At 37.7% G+C, this 20053-nt stretch overlaps 1 protein-coding gene across 5 annotated transcripts in view; it reads left to right on the top strand.

Annotated features, from left to right (window-relative positions):
* Nucleotides 1-20053, top strand: part of FKBP5 (FK506 binding protein 5) — a 114791-nt gene that overhangs the window by 14347 nt on the left and 80391 nt on the right. The window contains exon 1 of one of the 5 annotated variants that reach the window (XM_023512805.1): nucleotides 17750-18088. The exons of the other annotated variants lie outside the window; for them this stretch is intronic. Coding sequence (XP_023368573.1) covers nucleotides 17879-18088 — 210 coding nt within the window. The 5' untranslated portion in view covers nucleotides 17750-17878. Of the gene's footprint in view, nucleotides 1-17749; nucleotides 18089-20053 lie in introns of those variants that run through there. 5 annotated transcript variants of the gene reach the window in all.

Raw genomic sequence — 20053 nt, 5'->3', positions numbered from 1 at the left:
GGACTGGGGATTTGAACCCGCCACCTTAGGTGTATGTGGCTGGCGCCTTAGCCGCTTGAGCCACAGGCGCCGAGCCAACCTCAAACTCTTGGGCTTAAGCGATTCTCTTGCCCCAGCCTCCCAAGTAGCTGGGACTGTAGGCACCTGCCACAACGTCTGGCTATTTTTTGGTTGCAGTTGTCATTATTGTTTATCAGACTTGGGCCAGATTTGAACATACCAGCCCTGGAGCCTGCGGCTGGCACCCTAACCAGTGAGCTACAGGTACCAAGCCTCACTGTCTTTCTTGATTTCGAAATAGGTGAAGCTTCTGTTCAAACTAATCTTGACAACAAAGCTCATGATGTTCTATCCTGAACCATTGTACCTCTTTAGTTTGTCCATTTCTTTTTGTAAATGTGTTTGGGTAACTTTCTCTTTTTCTCTATATGCTAGTTGTTTGTGTAATTGTTATTCCTTTTCTCCAAAATTTAGGGCTTCTGCTGCTGTTTTCTTCTCTATCCTTAAAACCCCAGTCTAGGCTTGGCGCCTGTGCCTCAAGTGGCTAAGGTGCCAGCCACATACGCCTAAGGTGGTGGGTTCGAATCCAGCCCAGGCCCGCCAAATAACAATGATGGCTGCAACCAAAAAATAGCCGGGTGCTGTGGCAGGCCCCTGTGGTCCCAGCTACTTGGGAGGCGAAGGCAGGAGACTCGCTTGAGCCCAGAAGTTGGAGGTTGCTGTGAGCTGTAATGCCATGGTACTCTACCCAGGGGGACAGCTTGAGGCTCTGTCTCAAAAAAAAACAAAAAACAAAAAAACCCCAGTCTAGATGCTAAATCTCAAATACATAAGGTGGAAAGGACCAGATAGAGGGAGAAAAGAAAGAAGAAAAGGGAATATCCCCTAGTCCCGACATCTCGTTTTATGGTTGAGGAAATTGAGGTACAAAGGAAGAAAAGTCACATGCTCAAGATCTACAGCTAATTAGAACAGATCTGTACCTTTCAGGGTTAAAATAGGGCTCTTTTATACTGTCATCAAACTGTGATTCTCAACCATCTGGGTAGGAATTGTTATAGTACTATCAGTAAAATTTTTGCTATTACTATTAAATATAAAGACAAAAATGATTTTACTACCAGGAATAATATGATAATAATTCATCTGTATTTATGAGAAGCTGGTGATTATATTTCTTCAGTGAGCATCACTATTCTTTTTTTAAGTTGCTGTGCTGTTCTTTTTATTTTATTTATTTTTTATTTTTTATTATTATTTTTTTCGCTGGGGCTGGGTTTGAACCCGCCACCTCTGGCATACGGGGCCAGCACCCTACCCCTATTTCTTAAAGTAATACTTAAGAAGTAATACTGCAGGCTGGTCATGGCAGCTCATGCCTATAATCCTAGCATTCTGAGAGGCTGAGGCAGGTGGATTTGCTTGAGCTCAGGAGTTCAAAACCAGCCTAAGCAAGAGTAAGACCCCCAGTTCTACTAAAATTAGAAAAAACTAGCTGGGCATGGTGATGAATGCATGTAGTTCCAACTACTTGGGAAGTTCTAGCTATTTGGGAGACTGAGGCAAAAGGATTGCTCAAGCCCAAGAGTTTGAGGTTGCTGTGAGCTATGATGATGCCATCTCTACCCAGGGGGACAGAGAGAGACTCTGTCTCAAAACAAAACAAAACAAAACAAAATACTGCAAAATCCACTTTGAGAAGAAAAGCGTTTCTTTCTTTCATTTTTAGAGTTGTAAATTATAAATATGATAGTGTTAGAAACATGAATTTTATTCTTCAAAATGTTGTGGACTTTTTGTTTCTATCAAAGTGGGACCCAGGTTCTTTTACAGAGCCTAAAAGGATAGGATAGTCAAATTAGCTTTAAAAGTTGGGAACCCTTGTAACTTTACCTCACAGCCCCAGTCCTGCACTTGTGCTATTGCAGCAAAAGTCTCTTGAGCTGTCTTCAGTTTCTTACATTTTAATATATGCCACACAAAAGGTGAGAACTTTCTTTAAGCATGTTCTTCTCTTTCCTATCTAGATACAATGTGATAGAATATATATAAGGCCCTAAACTTAGTGTCTGGCCACACTAGTTGTTCATTAAATATTCCTTTCCCGTTTTACAGAGCAGATAATTTTTCCTATACACTTTAACATGTATAAATGTTAGTTCCTAATTGCCAATTCACTATCATATTCCTTCCCTTTATTCTCTTGAAATTTATTGTTTTTATGTGGCAATATACCCTCTCTGCATTTTTGAAAATTTGCATAATGTAAAGGTACATTTTAGTCACTCTAAGCATAATTTCATCATGAAATTGTTTTACAACTGGTAATCTTTTCATGGTCTTTCCCATGATTAAAGAAGGAAGAAGTGGCCTGGGTACCATAAAGAGATCCCAGACCTGTGCAGATTTTGCCACATTCCTTCTAAAACAGGCTTTCAGACTAGATTCATTTTTACTGAAATACTAATTTTTTAAATCATTGTTGAACATTGTGAGGTTAAATTGTATAATTCACAAATGTCTATACAAAAAAAAAAAAATGTTTCTGGGTGGCACCTATGGGTCAAGGAGTAGGGCTCTGGTCCCATATGCTAGGGGTGGCAGGTTCAAACCTCACCCCGGCCAAAAACTGCCCAAAAACCCCCCAAAAAACAAAACCATGTTTTCCATATCCTCAGTGCCTTGTATCAGACCATTTATGTTTCCCATGGTTTGGTTTCTTTTTCCTGTCTTCGTTTTTCTGAAGGGAGAAGGGGATTTTTCCCCCCTTCTCTGATCTGTGACTTGTTTTATATTTGCATGGTTACCCTTTAGAACATATTTTATCTATCTTAATAGAGGGAAGAGAATTGCTTCAAAAAAAATTTTTTTTGAGGGGTGAATTTTTTTTGGGGGGTGTGTGTACGTAGTTTTCTTTTAGCCCCTTTATGTAATGTTTTGAAACTTATGTTTCTATTTTTAAGATATTTTCTTATGTTAAATTATTTTATTGTTTGGAGAAAATTGTTAAATTATATATTTATGGATGGTTGCTAGTCTTTACTTCTAACTTCACGTAGTAAATACATTTTGCTGTTAACGTGATTCTTAGATATTAAGTTTTATAGTTTAACTTGTTTGGGTATTATCTCTACAATTTGCCTAGCTTGAGATAGAAAGGGAAAATTGATTTTTACCACTTTCATTTTATATACAATATATTATTTGGTGGCCTTGTTCCTTTCATTTATTATCATTTTCTAGTTTTTATTTATGTCTCCTAAAGCTTGTGAGGAGCTTTTATGCTTATGTTCTATGTTTATTATGTTATGCATTCCTATAGGCTATTGTCTCTGTTATAAAGTGTATTCATTTCTCTTTTTCATTTTTAATATGATTATATTCTAGATATTTTGTTTAATTCATGATATATTTTTGTTTGCATATATTTGTATATAAAAATATTTGTATATTTTTGTTAGCTAGATTTGTCAGCTTGGCTTTTAGTTTCTTTTCATCTCCATGTTTATGGGTTTTTTGTTCATTTAATTAATACTTCACTTTTACCTCCATTTAGCAAACATTTTGCTATTACCATAATACTAAACATTTTTATGTATATGTGTATGTTATAATTTCTAAACAAATTGAGTTTTTCCCTTTTTTCGTAGATTTTTAGACTATTTTAACATTTTTATACCCATTGCTATTTTGTAACTAGGGATGCTGATAATCAATATATGAGAATTTAGTACACTTTACATGAGTTAATTTTTATGACAGTTATCTTTGCCAGATCAATTTTATTAGTAAATTAAAAACATAAAAAAAAATTAAAATCTTCCTAATCCAGTATGTCTAATTTGGTAATTTAAATTTCAATTCTTGGGTCATTTTGTTTCTTTTATTTTAAAAAATTGTCATTGGCTTTTCTAAAAGTGAATCATGTGAATTATGTGAGATAACTTTGAAAGAGGAAAATACATTTTAGAACCTATATGTTATATAAACAAGTTGTGGAGTGATGTGAACATACAAATTGAAGTCATTGTTTCTTTTACTTTATGATTTATATTAATTTATTTGTTGAAAAGCATTTGACAGTTTAATAATTAAAGAACAAAAGGAAAGCAGCATTAAAAACAAAGTCAGAGAAATGAAAACAATGTAACCTAAAAATTTGTATCCTCATATTAATTTGAAATTTGAAAAAAGTCAGAAAATGAGCAAAAGTAACTTAAGAAATAATGAACAGAATGAGGGAGTAGGAAGAAATTTTTACGCTGGTAATCTGAGGCAAAGCAGTTTCTGTGTTTGAACATTAAATTTAGCTCTGAGCTTCCTGGCAAGAAAGAGAAAAAAGGAAACAGGATGGATTTTGTAGTTACTGTCTGATAAAGAAAGCTTATCAGTTTTTCAGAAGAGAAACTTTCTCTGAGTCCTGAAGTATCAATGAGTTTTGTTATGTGAATTCTTATATAAGGAACATAATTTCTATTTCTATTTTTTTATATTAATAAATTTCTGCTGTTGCTGTTTTAGCCATCAGGTACTGTTATTTCATTTGGTCATATTAAGTTCACGTCCACTGTTGTCAAGGTGGAAATACCATGGATGGGAATATGTTTATGTATTGCCCCTAGAGTTGTAGCTATTGACGAACAGGAAACTGAAAGCTAAAAGTTCAGGAAATGTGTTATATTTAAACTGTGTGGAAAAAATGTATATAATTCTTTCCTGAAATCCATGAACATTGAAGACTGAAAAATTTATATATGTATTTAATTAGAGGTGAATGTTAAAGATTCTTAGAATAATGCTGTCAGATGCTTAAATATAATGGATACAGTGTGTGCATTGTAGGCCAGGAACATTGTGCAATGCTAGAAAAAATGCAACAGATTATTATAATGTTCAGCTATACTCTTTCAAGAAATAAAACAGCTGGCACATCTGTTGAATTCTTTAAGGATGTCTTATTTTCAGAGAATTACCGAGTTTTAGTTTAGTTCCAAGGAAGGAGAAAGTCCCTGTTGTATAAGCTAGCCCATTGCATTCTTAGGAAGTTCTGATGGTTAAGTTTTATATTTTTATATTGAACTGAACTTTGTTTTCCTGTGATTCATTAATGTATACTATAGCAGTGTTTTTCAATCTTTTTTATCTCACGGCATACTTGAACCTATAAAGTTTTGCAGCACACTTAACTTATGTTGATCAAAAAAAAAAACTAAATAAAAAGAGTATACTTACTGTACTTTGAACCTGTTCTGAAACAATTTAATTAATAATCTTTAAAATTTTTTATGGCACACTTGTTGAAAAATCACTGTTCTATAGTTTTCTGAGTGTTAATAAATTATTAGTTAATTCACCTTTTTTTGAAATGTTAAGTATGATCTCAAGTGTTTTCTTAGGTATTGCAGCATTTTAGGTGCCTCTTAAAATACTAACTATAGGGTGTTTTTTTTTTTTTTTTAAATAGAGTCTCACTCTGTTGCCCCAAGCTAGAATGCAGTGGTGTCAGCCTGGCTTACAGCAACCTCAAACTCTAGACTCAAGCAATCCTCCTGCCTCAGCCTCCTGACTAGCTGAAACTACAGGCACCCAGCACAATGCCCAGTTACTTTTTCTATTTTTAGTAGAGACAGGGTCTTGCTTTTAATCAGTCTGGTGTTGAACTCCTGAGCTCAAGCCTTCCTCCTGCCTTGGCCTCCCAGAGTGTTAGGATTACAGGTGCAAGCCACTATGCCTGGCCTATAGAAGTCTTTGTATCTGAAGTTATAAAAAATTTCTAGCAGAAAAGATGTGACTGATATATATGTCTGGTAGACCTATATTTTCTTACTAAGTATAGTAAGAAAAATTAAGTTTCTGTACTGTGCTGTTTTTTTTGAGTCTCACTCCATCTCCTAGGCTGGAATACAGTGGCAGTGGCAATCAGTTCCCTGCAACCCAAGCTTCTGGGCTCAAGTGATATTCCTAACTCAGCCTCTTGAGTAGCTAGAATTATAGATGCACGCCACCACACCTGGCTCATTTTTTATATTTTGTAGGAATGGGCTCTTAGTATCCTGCTCAGGATGGTTTTCAACTCCTGGGCTCAAGCTTTTCTCCCGCCTCAGCCTCCCAAAGTGCTAGGATTACAGACACAAACCACCATGTCCAACCTATACTTAGCTATTTTAACAGGATGTGATTAATAAGGATTTAACATTTTTATTCTTTGAGATAGCCATGCAATTTTAGTAGCTTCTTAGGAATGGAAATTTTCTTGTATTGTACATTTTAACAAACGAGGTACATGACTGTTTCACTGCCAGTTTTATGATTTGAAGTCATAGTCACACAATACATTGAGAGGCCATATTAAGTGAAAATTCTGTTTATTAGAAAGTCAGGAGATGAGGAGCAGGGGTTTCTCAGAGGAAACTCTCAGAGTACTGTTTCCAGCTGAAAGGGAAGAACAGACTCTGGACAAAAACAAGGAATTTCATCAAGGCCATAAAGGGCCCAGTATAGTGGGAAAAGGAGTTGGACTTTACATAGTGGCTGATCTGCTATTGCAGTACAAGGTGTTTCTAAGAATAATTTTACATTCTTATTGTAGTACATGTCTGTTATAGAAAAATTTAATAAAGATGTATGTCAGTGAAGAAAATAAAAATTTCCTGTAATTTTTTTTCCTTTTGGAATGTTAACTAATTTTCCTTAAACTTCATTTAACATCCAGGTTACTTTTTAATTTGTTTAATTGAAAGGGTGCTTATTGAATTGTTCTTTCTACAAATTGTGCTTTTTTTTTTTTTTTTGCCGTTTTTGGCCAGGGCTGAGTTTGAACTCACCACCTCCAGCATATGGGGCCAGTGCCTTACTCCTTTGAGCCACTGGCACTGCCCAAAATTGTGCTCTTAATGACTTTAAAAATTACAGGAGAATTAGGGGCTAATCATTTTAAAGACTTTTTAAATATAATGATTCTCTTAATAATCTATTTTATGAGAGCCCTAGACATAAATAGCAGAGTGAGAATACAGACTTATGGGAAAATAGGAAAAATAGAGGTCATTAGGCATAATGCTTGACATACACTAAGTTTTCCATAAGTAGTTGCTGAATGAATGGATGAGTTTCTCATTAAGCACTTTTCTTTTTTTAGAGATGGAGTCTTGCTCTGCTATCTGGTCGAGAGTGCCAAGGTCTCAGCCTAGCTCATAGCAATCTCAAACTCCTGGACTCAAGTATTCATTCCTCCTGCCTCAGCCTCCCAAGTAGCTGGGACTATAAGCATGCACTATTACACGAGCCTGACCTTTTTTTTTTGTAGAGATGAGATCTTACTATTGCTCAAGGTGGTCTTGAACTCCTAGCTTCAAGAGATCCTTCCACCTTAAGCTCATAAAGTGCTGGGATTACAAGCATGAGCCACTTGGCCTGGCCTCATTAAGCTCTTTTAATAGTTCATATTTCCTGTACTGTTGATAATCAAGATTAATTATAGTCATCTAAGGTTAAGAGCTTTTGCTGTACTCTGCTTTTTCTTATTGAAAATTTAATAAACTGGTCATTTTTCATAAAAGGCATGTATATATATACATACATGCACATTATTTCAAACAAAAAGTAAAATTCCTTGTTTCTTCGCCCAAATCTCATTCTCCAGAATCAGCGACTAATGGGTTAATATATTTCTTTTTAGTTGTTTTCTATGCATTTACACATACATATGCATTGTCTTTGTGCAAATAAAATATATACAAAATTCTGTTCTAGAAATTTTTTTCTTCATGCCATTCTTTAACATCCTACCACATCAACTTATGTATAGTTGTTTCTTCATTTTTACACAGAGATGTATATTAATGATCTCTTAAGGAATTTTCCTTTCTTTTTTTTTTCTTAACTATTTCAACAATGTCATGTTTCATAGCCTTTTACATATACTTTTGCTTGATTCTGTAAGAATATTTTTCAGATAATTTCCTAAAAGTGGTATTGTTGGGCTAAAGGATGTTTGCACTTAAATTTTTTATAGATATTGGCAAATTTGCCCTTCAAAATATTGTACCAGTGTGCACTCTTGCTCAGTATGTGTAGCATTATTTTTATGATGACTATACATGCATTTTGTGGATTAGAAAAATGTTCAGAAGATAATAGATTAAGTGGTATACAGATGCTCCTCAATTTACAATAGGATTACATCTTGGTAAATCCATTCATTATACATTGAAAACATCTTAAGTCAAAAAGTCATTCTATACATCTAACCTACCAAACATCATAGCTTAGCTTAGCTTGCATTAAGCATGCTCAGAACACTTCCATTAGTGTTACATTACAGTTGGGCAAAATCATATAATACAAAGCCTATTTTGTAATAAAGTATTGAATATCTCATGTAATTTATTGAATACTTTACTGAAAGTGAAAAAATAGAAGAGTCATATGGGTACTCAAAGTATGATGGTTTCTAGCTTTATGATAAAGTTGGAAATTTTATTTTATTTTTTATTGAGAATTTTTTTCTTTTCTCTTTTTTTTTATTTGAGACAGAGTCTCACTCTGTTGCCCTTGGTAGAGTGCATGGCATCATAGCCCACAGCAACCTCAAACTCTTGGGCTCAAGTGATTCTCTTGCTTCGGCCCCCTGAGTAGCTGGCACTATAAGTACCTACCACAACGTTTGGCTATTTTTATAGATGGGGTCTTGCTCTTGCTCAGGCTGGTCTCCAACTTCTGAGCTCAGGCAATCCACCCAACTTGGCCTCCCAGAGTGCTAGGATTACAGGCATAAGTAACGTTGAAGGTTTTAAGTTGAACCATTGTGAGTTGGAGACAGTATTTCTGTTGTCTGATGTGATCAGTTGAAGTTAAGTGGACAATGGTGTAGTATGTCCTGTACAGAAATGTAGTGCACATTGCACAGATTAAGAAGTGGAAGATCATGATGGTGGTTTTCCAGGTTTTTATCTTAGAGTGTTTAAGATAAACATTTTCCAGTGACATTCTAAAGGGGTAGAAGGCCCTGAATGCTGATTCAAGAAGCTTAGATTTGTTGTGTTGGTGAACTATTTAAATTCTTTGATTGGGGAATAATGTGGTGAGTGTACTATATGAAGGATTTCACTGGAAGTATGTATAGAATGAGTGGAAGTAAGTGAGTAGGCTGGAGGTAGGTTGGATGGAAAACTGGTAATTTATAAGGGAAATTGAAAATCTCTGGCTTGGCGCCTGTGGCTCAAGTGGCTAAGGCGCCAGCCACGTACACCTAAGGTGGCAGGTTCGAATCCAGCCCAGGCCCACCAAAACAACAATGATGGCTGCAACCAAAAAATAGCCAGGTGTTGTGGTGGGTGCCTGTGGTCCCAGCTACTTGGGAGGCTGAGGCAGGAGACTCGCTTGAGCCCAGGAGTTGGAGGTTGCTGTGAGCTGTGATGCCACGGCACTCTACCCAGGGAGACAGCTTGAGGCTCTTGTCTCAAAAAAAAAAAAAATCTTTTGTGTTAGCTCTGGAATTGGAAAGTAAGATAGTGGGAAACATAGGGAATAGATGGTAGGTCCTATTGACTAAATGTATAAAAATATATTAAAGTTGTAAACCTAGGAGAATGGCTAGATAATATAGATTATGAAGTAAGTTAAGAAGGGGCCAATTTTGAAATAGTTAATTTTTCTTTAAAAACAGAAATAAAAGGCTTCTGACACCTATCGCCAAGGCAATTAGAAATCAATCAAATACTGGAGAAGAAAGGGGGAAATGATGACTAGATTTGGGAGTTATTCTAATAGATGTAGTAGTTGGAATTAAGAGTGGGTGAGTTCTGGGATGAGGTGGTCGATGGGGGAAACCTGTTGATTGCAGAACTACCTTTTGAAAAGGGGATACTCACAATAATGAAAGATACGGAGTGCGAAGAATCAAGAGAAATGTTACCAAGTCCTCACTTTCATTTTTTTACTCTACATATGATACTATATTTACTGGATGTTTTCCTGGTAGATTCCATGTTCTTTCTTTGGAAATGGGACCTCAGAAAATTTTGATGATTATTTTAAAAATGTAATTACATATTCTATTCCTGAAATTGAACGTGAAACTTGTAAAAGGGTCTTGGAAAAGTAGTTTAGGTATCATATGCTGTGTTCCTCTTAGTTTCATAAAATATCTTCATCTTATTTGAATATCTGTAGATCTAAAACAAAATATGGCTGATTCTTGGATAGATAAAAGTCTGGATACTTTTCACGTTTGAATTGATCATTAAAAAAATATTTCCTGGTTTCAAAACTTGGCCAATAATTATAAGGCTCCTTTTAGAAGGACATAGTGTGAATTCAGTTTTTGCTCTCTTAGTGCTTGTCAGCATGGAGCCTGTTCACAGGAAGTTTATCTAGAATCAGAGTCAGGGACCTGTGACACTCCCAGAGTCAGTATGTGAAATGGTCAGAGTGCAGGCTGGCTCCACTATTCACTGCAATATACCCATGGGTAAACACTTACCTCTCTGTCCCTTGGATTCTCTATCTGGACATTGCAGTAATAATAATGTCAATTATTTTAGGGTTAAAATCAAAAGGATCTGTCGTTCTAGTAATGGGAGACAGGCACTACACTAATGCTGTAAATACATGTGCTAAGTGGTGAGTAGAGAAAAAAAATAGTGGGGTTGATTATAATAGTTTCTTGCTCTTTTATGGCAGGTTACAGGAAAAACCTGTCTGATAAGAAAATATGTGAACAGAGACCTAAAAGAAATGGGGGAGCAAGCTATGCCCCTATCTTGGGGAAGCGTTACAGGTAGAGGGGACAGCAAGTACAAAGGCCTTGAGGAGGGCCTTTATAAATTGGAGGGGACAGCAAGCAGGCTACTGAGTGAGAGCGGTAAGAAATTATTTCAGAAATAGGCAGTGATCATCATGTGTAGAGTTTTAAACATAAGGACTTTGGATTTTATTCTTTGTGAGATGAGAAACCATTGCAGTATTGCCAGAGTAATTTTTCAGAAAGCTAGTCTGATTGTCACTTCTTTTCTTAAAAATGCTTTGTATCCCTGTTTCCTTTGGAATAAAGTCCAAATGCTTTATTCTGGTACACAAGGTCCTTCACAGTCAGGCCTCTGCCTATTTATTTAGCATCATCTGCTCCTTTCCCACATGTACCCTTCACTTTAGCCAAATTGGAACACATTCAGTTCCCTGGATGGGTCATGATGATTCGTGTCTTCGTGTCTTTCTGCACAATTTGCCCTGTGAGAAACCTTCCCCCTCAGTTCACATGGTCTCTGGCTGTTTTAGAGGGTCCTCTTTGTGCTCATGTTCTCTCACCATTCCATCCTCTAGCCACTTTGTACTCAAGCCACATAGTCTTAGAACGTACTGTGTTCTTTTACCAGCCTTGATTTTACTCTTGCCACGCCCTTCCCCATTGAAATTATGCTCATCCTTCAAGAACCACCTCAAACATTGCCATCTTTTCCTTTTTTGGACCTTTATAAATACTTTGTTGCTCTCTTATACCTTATCATAATTATCTTAAATTAAAATGTTTATTTGCCTTACCTCACGAATAATCCTTGGGCTAACTTTGTAGCCCCTAGAAGAGGGTCTTACATACATTTTGTATTCAGTAGGCATTCATGGTGTACAGGATTGATTAAGATAATTAGAAAATTCAGCATGGAGCCTTTAATCTGCTAAGGGGCAAAAGCAGCAAAATGAATAAATATTAAAATGAGATGACTATTAAATTAATAAATGTACTATAATACATGATAATAACAGTAACCCTTGTTCAGGCATGTACTTAGCACCAGAAATTAGTGTACCCATTTTGAGGTGTTAGTTGGTAGAATATATTCAGATGCATAAAAATGTTCATGGTTTTTGACCCAATCATACTACTTTTGGAAGTCCTCTTGAGAAAATAATACGAGCTAGAATGACAGTTACAACTACTATTACCACAATGTTGAAAGTTGATTATGTAACAGGCACCATTCAAAGCCCTTTATGTACATTACTTAATTTAATCCTCAGAATCCCAAGAGGTGTTGATACTGTTAACCTCATGTTTAAGATGGGGAGACTGAGGAACAGAAAAGTTAAGTGACTTGCCCAAGATCATACAGCTATGTTGTCAAGCTGATTCTCACTCAAACAGACTATTTCAAGATCCTTACTCTCAATTATATGATATGATAAAAAGGTAGGCACAAAAATGTTCACAAATGTAGTGTTATACAAGAGTTTATTTCTTTGTCATTGTTGTTGTTAAGACAGAGTCTCACTTTCAGTAGGAGTATTTTTTTTTTTGTAGAGACAGAGTCTCACTTTATCACCCTCGCCCTCAGTAGAGTGCTGTGGCGTCACACAGCTCACAGCAACCTCCAACTCCTGGGCTTAGGTGATTCTCTTGCCTCAGCCTCCCAAAGGGCTGGGACTGCAGGCATCTGCCACAATACCCGACTATTTTTTTGTAATTTGGCCAGGGTTGGCCACCCTCGGTACGTAGGGCCAGCGCCCTGCCCACTGAGCCACAGGCACTGTCCAGGAGTTTATTTTTTTATTGTATTTTATTTTTTTCTGAGACAGAGTCTCACTATGTTGCCCTTAGGAGTGCGCTATAGCATCACAACTCACAGTAACCTCCAACTCTTGGGCTTAAGCGATTCTTTTGCCTCAGCCTCCCAAGCAGCTGGGACTACAGGCACCTGCCAGAATGCCTGGCTGTTTTTTTTGTTGTTGCAGTTGTTTAGTTGGCCTAGGCCGGGTTCAAACCCACCACCCTCAGTGTATGTGGCTGGCGCCGTAGCCACTGTGCTACAGGCGCTGAGCCAGGAGTTTATTTCTTGACTCTCAATTCTATTCCCTTACTCTATGTGTCCTTAACCCTGGTATCACACTGTCTTGATTATTGTAGATTTGTGTAGGTAAGTTTTGAAACCAGGAAGCATGAGTCCTGCAACTTTGTTCTTTTTCAAGGTCATTTTGGTTATTTTGGGTTCATTACATTTCCATATGAATTTTAGGATCCCCCTGTTAATTTCTACAACACATCCAACTCAGAATTTGGCAGGGAGTTCATTGATTAATTTAGTGATCATTCAGTAGAATATAATGCCGTCATTCAAACTTATGGTAATAAGGACAGCAATAACAGTTTAAAATGTCTATATTGTTAAGTTGGAAGAAGCAGAGTATAAAATATGTACATTGTGATGGCAACTGTATGAAAACTGTTGCTAAAAAGAACTGCTGTCAAGAGAAGCCATGACAGATACTGGGAAAAAATATTTGTAAGAGATGGATTTGATAAGGGATTGTTATCCAAAATATGCAAAGAACTCTCAAAACTAAACATTAAGAAAATAAACAGATTGATTTGAAAATGGGCAAAATACCTGAACAGACACCTCACCAAAGAAAGTACACAGATGGCAAACAAACATGAAAGGATGCTCAACATCATATGTCATTAGGAAAGTGTAAATTAAAGCAGTAATGAAATACCACTGCACACTTATTAGACTGGCCTAAAACTCCAAACCTTGACAATACCAGATGCTGACAAGGGTGTGAAGCAATAGGAACTCCATTTATTGCTGGCAGGAATGCAAAATGGTATAACCACTTTGGAAGACAGTCTGGCAGTTTCTTAAAAAACTAAACACTTGCACACAGATGTTTATAGCAGTTTGATTTATAATTGCCAAAATTTAGAAGCAACCTAGATATCCTTCAGCAGGGGAATGGAGAAATAAACTGTGGTACATGCAGACAATGAAACACTATTCATGGCTTGGCGCCTGTAGCACAGTGGTTATGGCACCAGCCATATACACCAAGGCTGGTGGGTTCAAACCCAGCCTGGGCCAGCTAGAACAATGGCAACTGCAACCAAAATAGCTGGGCGTTATGGCAGGCCCTGTAGTCCCAGCTACTAGGAAGGCTGATGCAAAAGAATCGCGGAAGCCCAAGAGTTTGAGGTTGCTGTGAGCTGTGATGCATCGGCACTCTACTGAGGGCAACATAGTGAGACTCTGTCTCAAAAGAAAAAGAATTACTATTTATTGCTAAAAAGAAATCTATCAAACCATGAAAAGACAATGGGAAAAATACCTGAACAGACACCTCACCAAAGAAGATACACAGATCGCAAACAAACTTAAATGCATGTTACTGAGAGAAAGAAGCCAACCTAAAAGGGCTGCATACTATACAATTCCAACTGTAGGACATTCTGGACAAGGGAAAACTATGGAAACAGCAAAAAGATCATTAGTGGCAGATCATAACCACTTTGAGATATCATCTAACTCCAGTAAGATTAGCCCACATCACAAAATCCCCAAACTACAGATGTTGGCGTGGGTGCGGAGAGAAGGGAATACTTCTCTACTGCTGGTGGAAATGCAGGCTGGTGTGACCTTTTTGGAAAGAAGTTTGGAGAATACGCAAGGAACTAAAAATAGACCTATCATTCGATCCTGCAATTCCTCTACTAGATATATTACCGAGATGATCAAAAATCATTTTACAACAAAGACATTTGCAGCAGAATGTTTATTGCAGCCCAATTTATAATTGCCAAGACATGGAAATAGACCAAGTGCCCACTGACCCATGAATGGATTAACAAATTGTGGTATATGTATATCGTGGAATACTATGCAGCCATAAAAAGATGGAGACTTCACGTCTTTTATGTTTACCTGGATGGAGCTGGACATATTCTTCTTAGTAAAGTATCTCAAGAATGGAAAAAAATTATCCAGTGTACTCATTAATACTACAATGAAATCAATATGTAATTACCTACCCATTCATACGAATGGTAAAACCTAACTATAGTCTACAAAGTATAAGGGAAGAGGAGAGAGAGGGGAGAGGAGGGCGGGAGGTGGGAGGAAGCAGGGTATTTGGGGGGACCTGACCTAATGTGCATGATGCAATGGTACATTTCAAAACTATTAAGAATAGGGTGTAATTGTCTTACCACAACAAATAAGTAAGCGAGGTGATGGATGTGTTATCAGTTCAGTGTAAGCATTTCACATTGTGTATCAAATCACTACACTGAACACCTTAAATGCATCAATGTACACAGTTAAGAGTTAATTTAAAAAAATAAGGCCGGTGCCTCTGGCTCAAGTGGCTAAGGCGCCAGCCACATACACCCAAAGGCGGCGGGTTCGAATCCAGCCCAGGCCCGCCAAACAACAATGATGGCTGCAACCAAAAAAAAAAAAAATAGCTGGGCGCTGTGGTGGGTGCCTGTGGTCCCAGCTACTTGGGAGGCGGAGGCAGGAGACTCACTTGAGCCCACGAGTTGGAGGTTGCTGTGAGCTGTGATGCCACGGCACTCTACCCAGGGCGACAGCTTGAGGCTCTGTCTCAAAAAAATAAAATAAAATAAAATAAAAATAAGAAAACCATTGCTTACCAGGATTTAGAGGAGAGGGAAGGATGACTACCTGGAACATGAAAGATTTTTAGGGGAGTGAAACTGTTCTGTGTGATACTATAATGGTGGATATATATCATACATTTGTCTAAACCCATAAATGTGTAACACCAAGAGTGAACCCTAACATATAGACTTTGGGTAATAATGATGTAGGTTCACTGATTGTTAACAGTTGTCAGTGTAGGTTCAGTGGTTGCAATACAAGTACCACTCTGCTCCTGTATGTTAATGGAAGTGGAGGAAGCTAAGGGGTGGGCAGCAGGTATGTAGGAACTGTCTACTCTGCTTACTTTTGCTTTGTACCTAAATACTCTAAAAAATAGAGTTTTTTTTTAAGTTTCCTTAAAGTGTGATGATACTTGGATTATGATTATCTTTTCCTTTCTTTTTTCCCCAAATTTTCTGTAACTGTATTACGTTTATAATTTTAGAATTTTAACTAAGTTTTGGACAACAGAATAAATTTTTTTTTTGAGACAAAGTGTCACTATGTCGCCCTTGGCATCACAGCTCACAGCAACCTCCAACTCTTGGGCTTAAGCAATTCTCTTGCCTCAGCCTCCCAAGTAGCTAGGACTATAGGCCCCTGCCACAATGCCTGGCTATTTTTTTGTTGCAGTTGTCATTGTTTAGTAGGCCTGGGTCGGGTTCGAACCTGCCAGCCTTGGTGTATGTGGCTGGTGCCCTAACCACTGAGCTACGGGAGCCGAGCCAGAATAAATTCTTAACTTGAGATGCAACCCTTAGTTGTTTTTTTTTTTTTTTGAGACAGAGCCTCAAGCTATCCCCCTGGGTAGAGTGCCATGGCATCACGCTCACAGCAACCTCCAACTCCTGGGCTCAAGTGAGTCTCCTGCCTCAGCCTCCCAAGTAGCTGGGACTACAGGCGCCCGCCACAATGCCTGGCCATTTTTTGGTTGCAGCCATCATTGTTGTTTGGCGGGCCCGGGCTGGGGATTCGAACCCGCCGCCTTAGGTGTATGTGGCTGGCGCCTTATCCACTTGAGCCACAGGCGCCGAGCCACAACCCTTAGTTTTATAGATAAAAAACAGTTACCTAACTTTCCAGGAAGACTGAAGATGAGGAGCTGGGGTATAAAGTTATGGTTAGAATGAGTCAATCTAAGACTGGTTCAGCTCCTTGAATTCTTCTTTCTTTCTTTAGTCAGTTTCATTCACTTTCTCCTCTGTGTTCTCCCCACTCCATTAAAAAGCCTTTTCCTCATATCCTAGCTTAGGGCTTTCCTCAGAATTATTAGATGAAATTTGGGGAATCTGGCTAGTTTGTGTAATTGCCATTGATAAATGGGATGAATGGTGGCAGAGTAGCAAGCAGGCAAGGAGCCAGACAGTGTGTTCTGAGCCACAGAAGCCACTTTTGATGGAAAGTGATTTGGGAGGGAGAAGAGTAAGTTGTCTAAGCAGAGCTCTTCACTATCTTCTCTGCCCATGTTTATTATGTTCTGTTGGTTTCTTTGCATCTGTATATGTTGGGTTTTTTATGAAGTGATAATGCTGCAGATGACACTATGGCTAGTTAAAAGTTTAAATAGGTACACAGAGAAACAAGCTATATGGCTTGGTGACAGACTGCTGCTCACATGTTGGTTAAGTACATGGCAGAGTGTCTGTTCTAAATAGTTTGGGGATTTTTCTTTCTAGTTTAAGCGGTGTTAAAATCTCAGTATATTGAAACATTGATAGGTATCACATATAATAGGTGGGCATTTGAGGTTTGTTCCAAAACAAAAGAAAAATTTAAAGACCTGCTAAAGACTATTAATACAAGTATCAGCTAAAGCTAACTTTTGTATTATGGCTTTGAAGGTGATTTCCCCTGCAAATTTTTCAGTTGAATTAATCAAGAGAAGGGGAAAAACAGTTGTTAACTTAGATTTTTTAATTATGGTCATTTATTTATTTGAAATGTAAAATCAATTTTTCATGCTCATTTCTTAGTAAGGTTTAAAATAAACATATATAGATTAAAGAAGTAAAAGAAGATGCTGTTATTAAACAAAATAAAGTACCTGGGGCCAGGCGGATGGATTGCCTGAGCTCACAGGTTTGAGACCAGCCTGAGCCAGAGCAAGACCTTGTCTCTAAAAATAGTTGGGCATTGTGGTGGGCGCCTGTAGTCCCAGCTACTTAGGAGGCTGAGGCAAGAGAATCACTTGAGCCCAAGAGTTGGAGGTTGCTGTGAGATATGACACCATGGCACTCTACCAAGGGCAACAAAGTGAGACTCTGTCTCAAATAAATAAAATAAAGTACCTGCCATTTTAGGAAAGAGATTTATTATTATCAGTTACAGGCTTTAACTTTTATAGCATCATATAAGAACTATACCCTTCAAATCTCAGACTATCAAAATTTGTTCAAACAGCATTTATTTTATAAGACAATTTTTTCCCTACTGAAATTCCACTCATGAAACCTGTGTTTTTTGCTGTTTCTCCCTTGTACTCATGGATTTCCACTTCTGGCACAGATGGAATAACAGAGATTGTTGGATTTACTCTTCTGGCTGTAATCACAAAACAAACAGAAGCTCCAGGCAGAATATATGAAGCAACAGTTTCATGCCCTGAACAACAGGCAGTACAGGACAGTGAACCAGAGAAAGCAGAAACAAACAAGGTGAAGTCTGTAATTATATGTACTAGTTTACAGCCTGGGGAGAGTGCTGGGCTGCAGGGTGAGCAGGACCCTACACAGAGCCCAGCAGTCTCCTTGAGTTCAGGAGATGGATCTGGAGTCTAGGGAGGCTAAGATTTTAGAGATTAGAGAGGGGAAAGCTGCACAAAGAGAGAGCTTCAGAGGTCTGCAGGGTCAAGAATAGTTTGTGCTTCCACAGATCAGATCAGAAAAACCTCTTAAGATACAGGACAACAGGTAGAGTACTCAAAAAGATATTGCTCTTTAATAGGACAAATGTAACCCTAGACTGAAGACTACTCTGATCCTCCCAACAAAGCTTAAAAGAAAGCCTCAAATGAATCAAACTCTTACCTGTAATCCTAGCACTTTGGGAGGCTGAGGGGGGTGGATTGCTTGAGTTTAGGATTTCAAGACCAGCCTAAGCAAGAGTAAGACCCTGTCTCTACAAAAACTAGAAAAACTAGCCAGGCATTGTGTCTGGCACCTATAGTCCTAGCTACTTGGGAGGCTGAGAGAAGAGGATTGCTTGAGCCTCAAAGTTTTAGGTTTCATGAGTGAGTCATTAGGCCACAGCACTCTAGCCAGGGCAACAGAGTGTGGCTCTATCTCCAAAAAAAAAAAAAAACACACACACACACACACAAAATGAATCAAACTGTTTCAAGTAACCTAACCACATCTCAGAACCAAGCTCAATATTTATAGGAAAACAAAAATACCTAGTATTTACCAAGGTAAAATTTACATTTAGCCTCCAGTCAAAAATTATTAGGCCTGCGAAGTAGGAAAATAGAACCCATAAAGAGGAAAATCAACCAATAGGAAAAGACCTAGAAATGACACAGATATGGAATCAGTTAACAAAGACATTAAAACAGTTATTAACTACTATAGAACCTCCATAGCCTCCCTACATTGACCACCTCCTTAAATTGACCTTATTTTGATAGACTGGACATGCACCACATGTACATATCAGTACAGTGGGCCTAGTTCCTTATATTGACCACCTCTGTATGTTGACCAGTTTGTTACAGTTCCTTGGGTGGTCAACTTATACAGGTTCTACTTTATATTCCATATTTTCAGAAAGATTGAGATTGTTAAATACAGATGTGAAAGATGGGACCCAAATTGAACATCTGGAGATATATGAAATGAAAAATATACTGTATAGGATTAACAGCAAATTACTGCGGGAGGAAAGATTAGAAAACTTAAAGCCATGGCAATATAAGTTATTCAAAATAAACTCAGAGAGGAATAGGAAAAGACCAGCAAAAAGTGAACAGAGCATCAGTGAGCTGTGGGACAACTTCATGTGGGCCAATAGACTTGTAATTGTAGTCTTGCACAGAGGAGAGGGTACAGAAAAAATTTTTTTGATGAAACAGTGGCTAAAAAAATTTCTAAATGTGATCATTATAAACCAAGAGATCTAAGAAAAAGAGGAAAAACAGAAAAAAGAACAGATGTGATGGATGGGGAAAAAATAACAAGATAGCAGATTTAAACCAACTATGTCAATAATCACATTTAATATAAATGATTTAGATGCCTCAATTAAAAGGCACAATTTAATAAATTGGTATAAAAAGCCAGACTCAGTATGTGTAAGATACAAATAGGCTAGCAGTAAAAGGCTAGAAAATAATATTCCATGCAAAAAAGAAAGTTGGAATAGCTATACTAATTTCAGACAAACTAGAGCAAAGAACATTACCAGGAATAAAGAATATCATACAGGGGTCAATTCATCAAGTGAAATTAATAGTCTTGGTTCAATGTCTGTAGCTCAAGTGGCTAAAGCGCCAGCCACATACACCAGAGCTGGCGGGTTCAAATCCAGCCCAGGCCCGCCAAACAACAATGACAACTACAACCAAAAATAGCTGGGTGTTGTGGCAGGCACTGTAGCCCCAGCTACTTGGGAGGCTGAGGCAA

Source organism: Otolemur garnettii, unplaced genomic scaffold (assembly GCF_000181295.1).
Source record: "Otolemur garnettii isolate 467f Iridium unplaced genomic scaffold, OtoGar3 scaffold00031, whole genome shotgun sequence".
Classification (NCBI taxonomy): Eukaryota; Metazoa; Chordata; class Mammalia; order Primates; family Galagidae; genus Otolemur; species Otolemur garnettii.
This window is presented reverse-complemented; position numbering and strand designations above follow the sequence as displayed.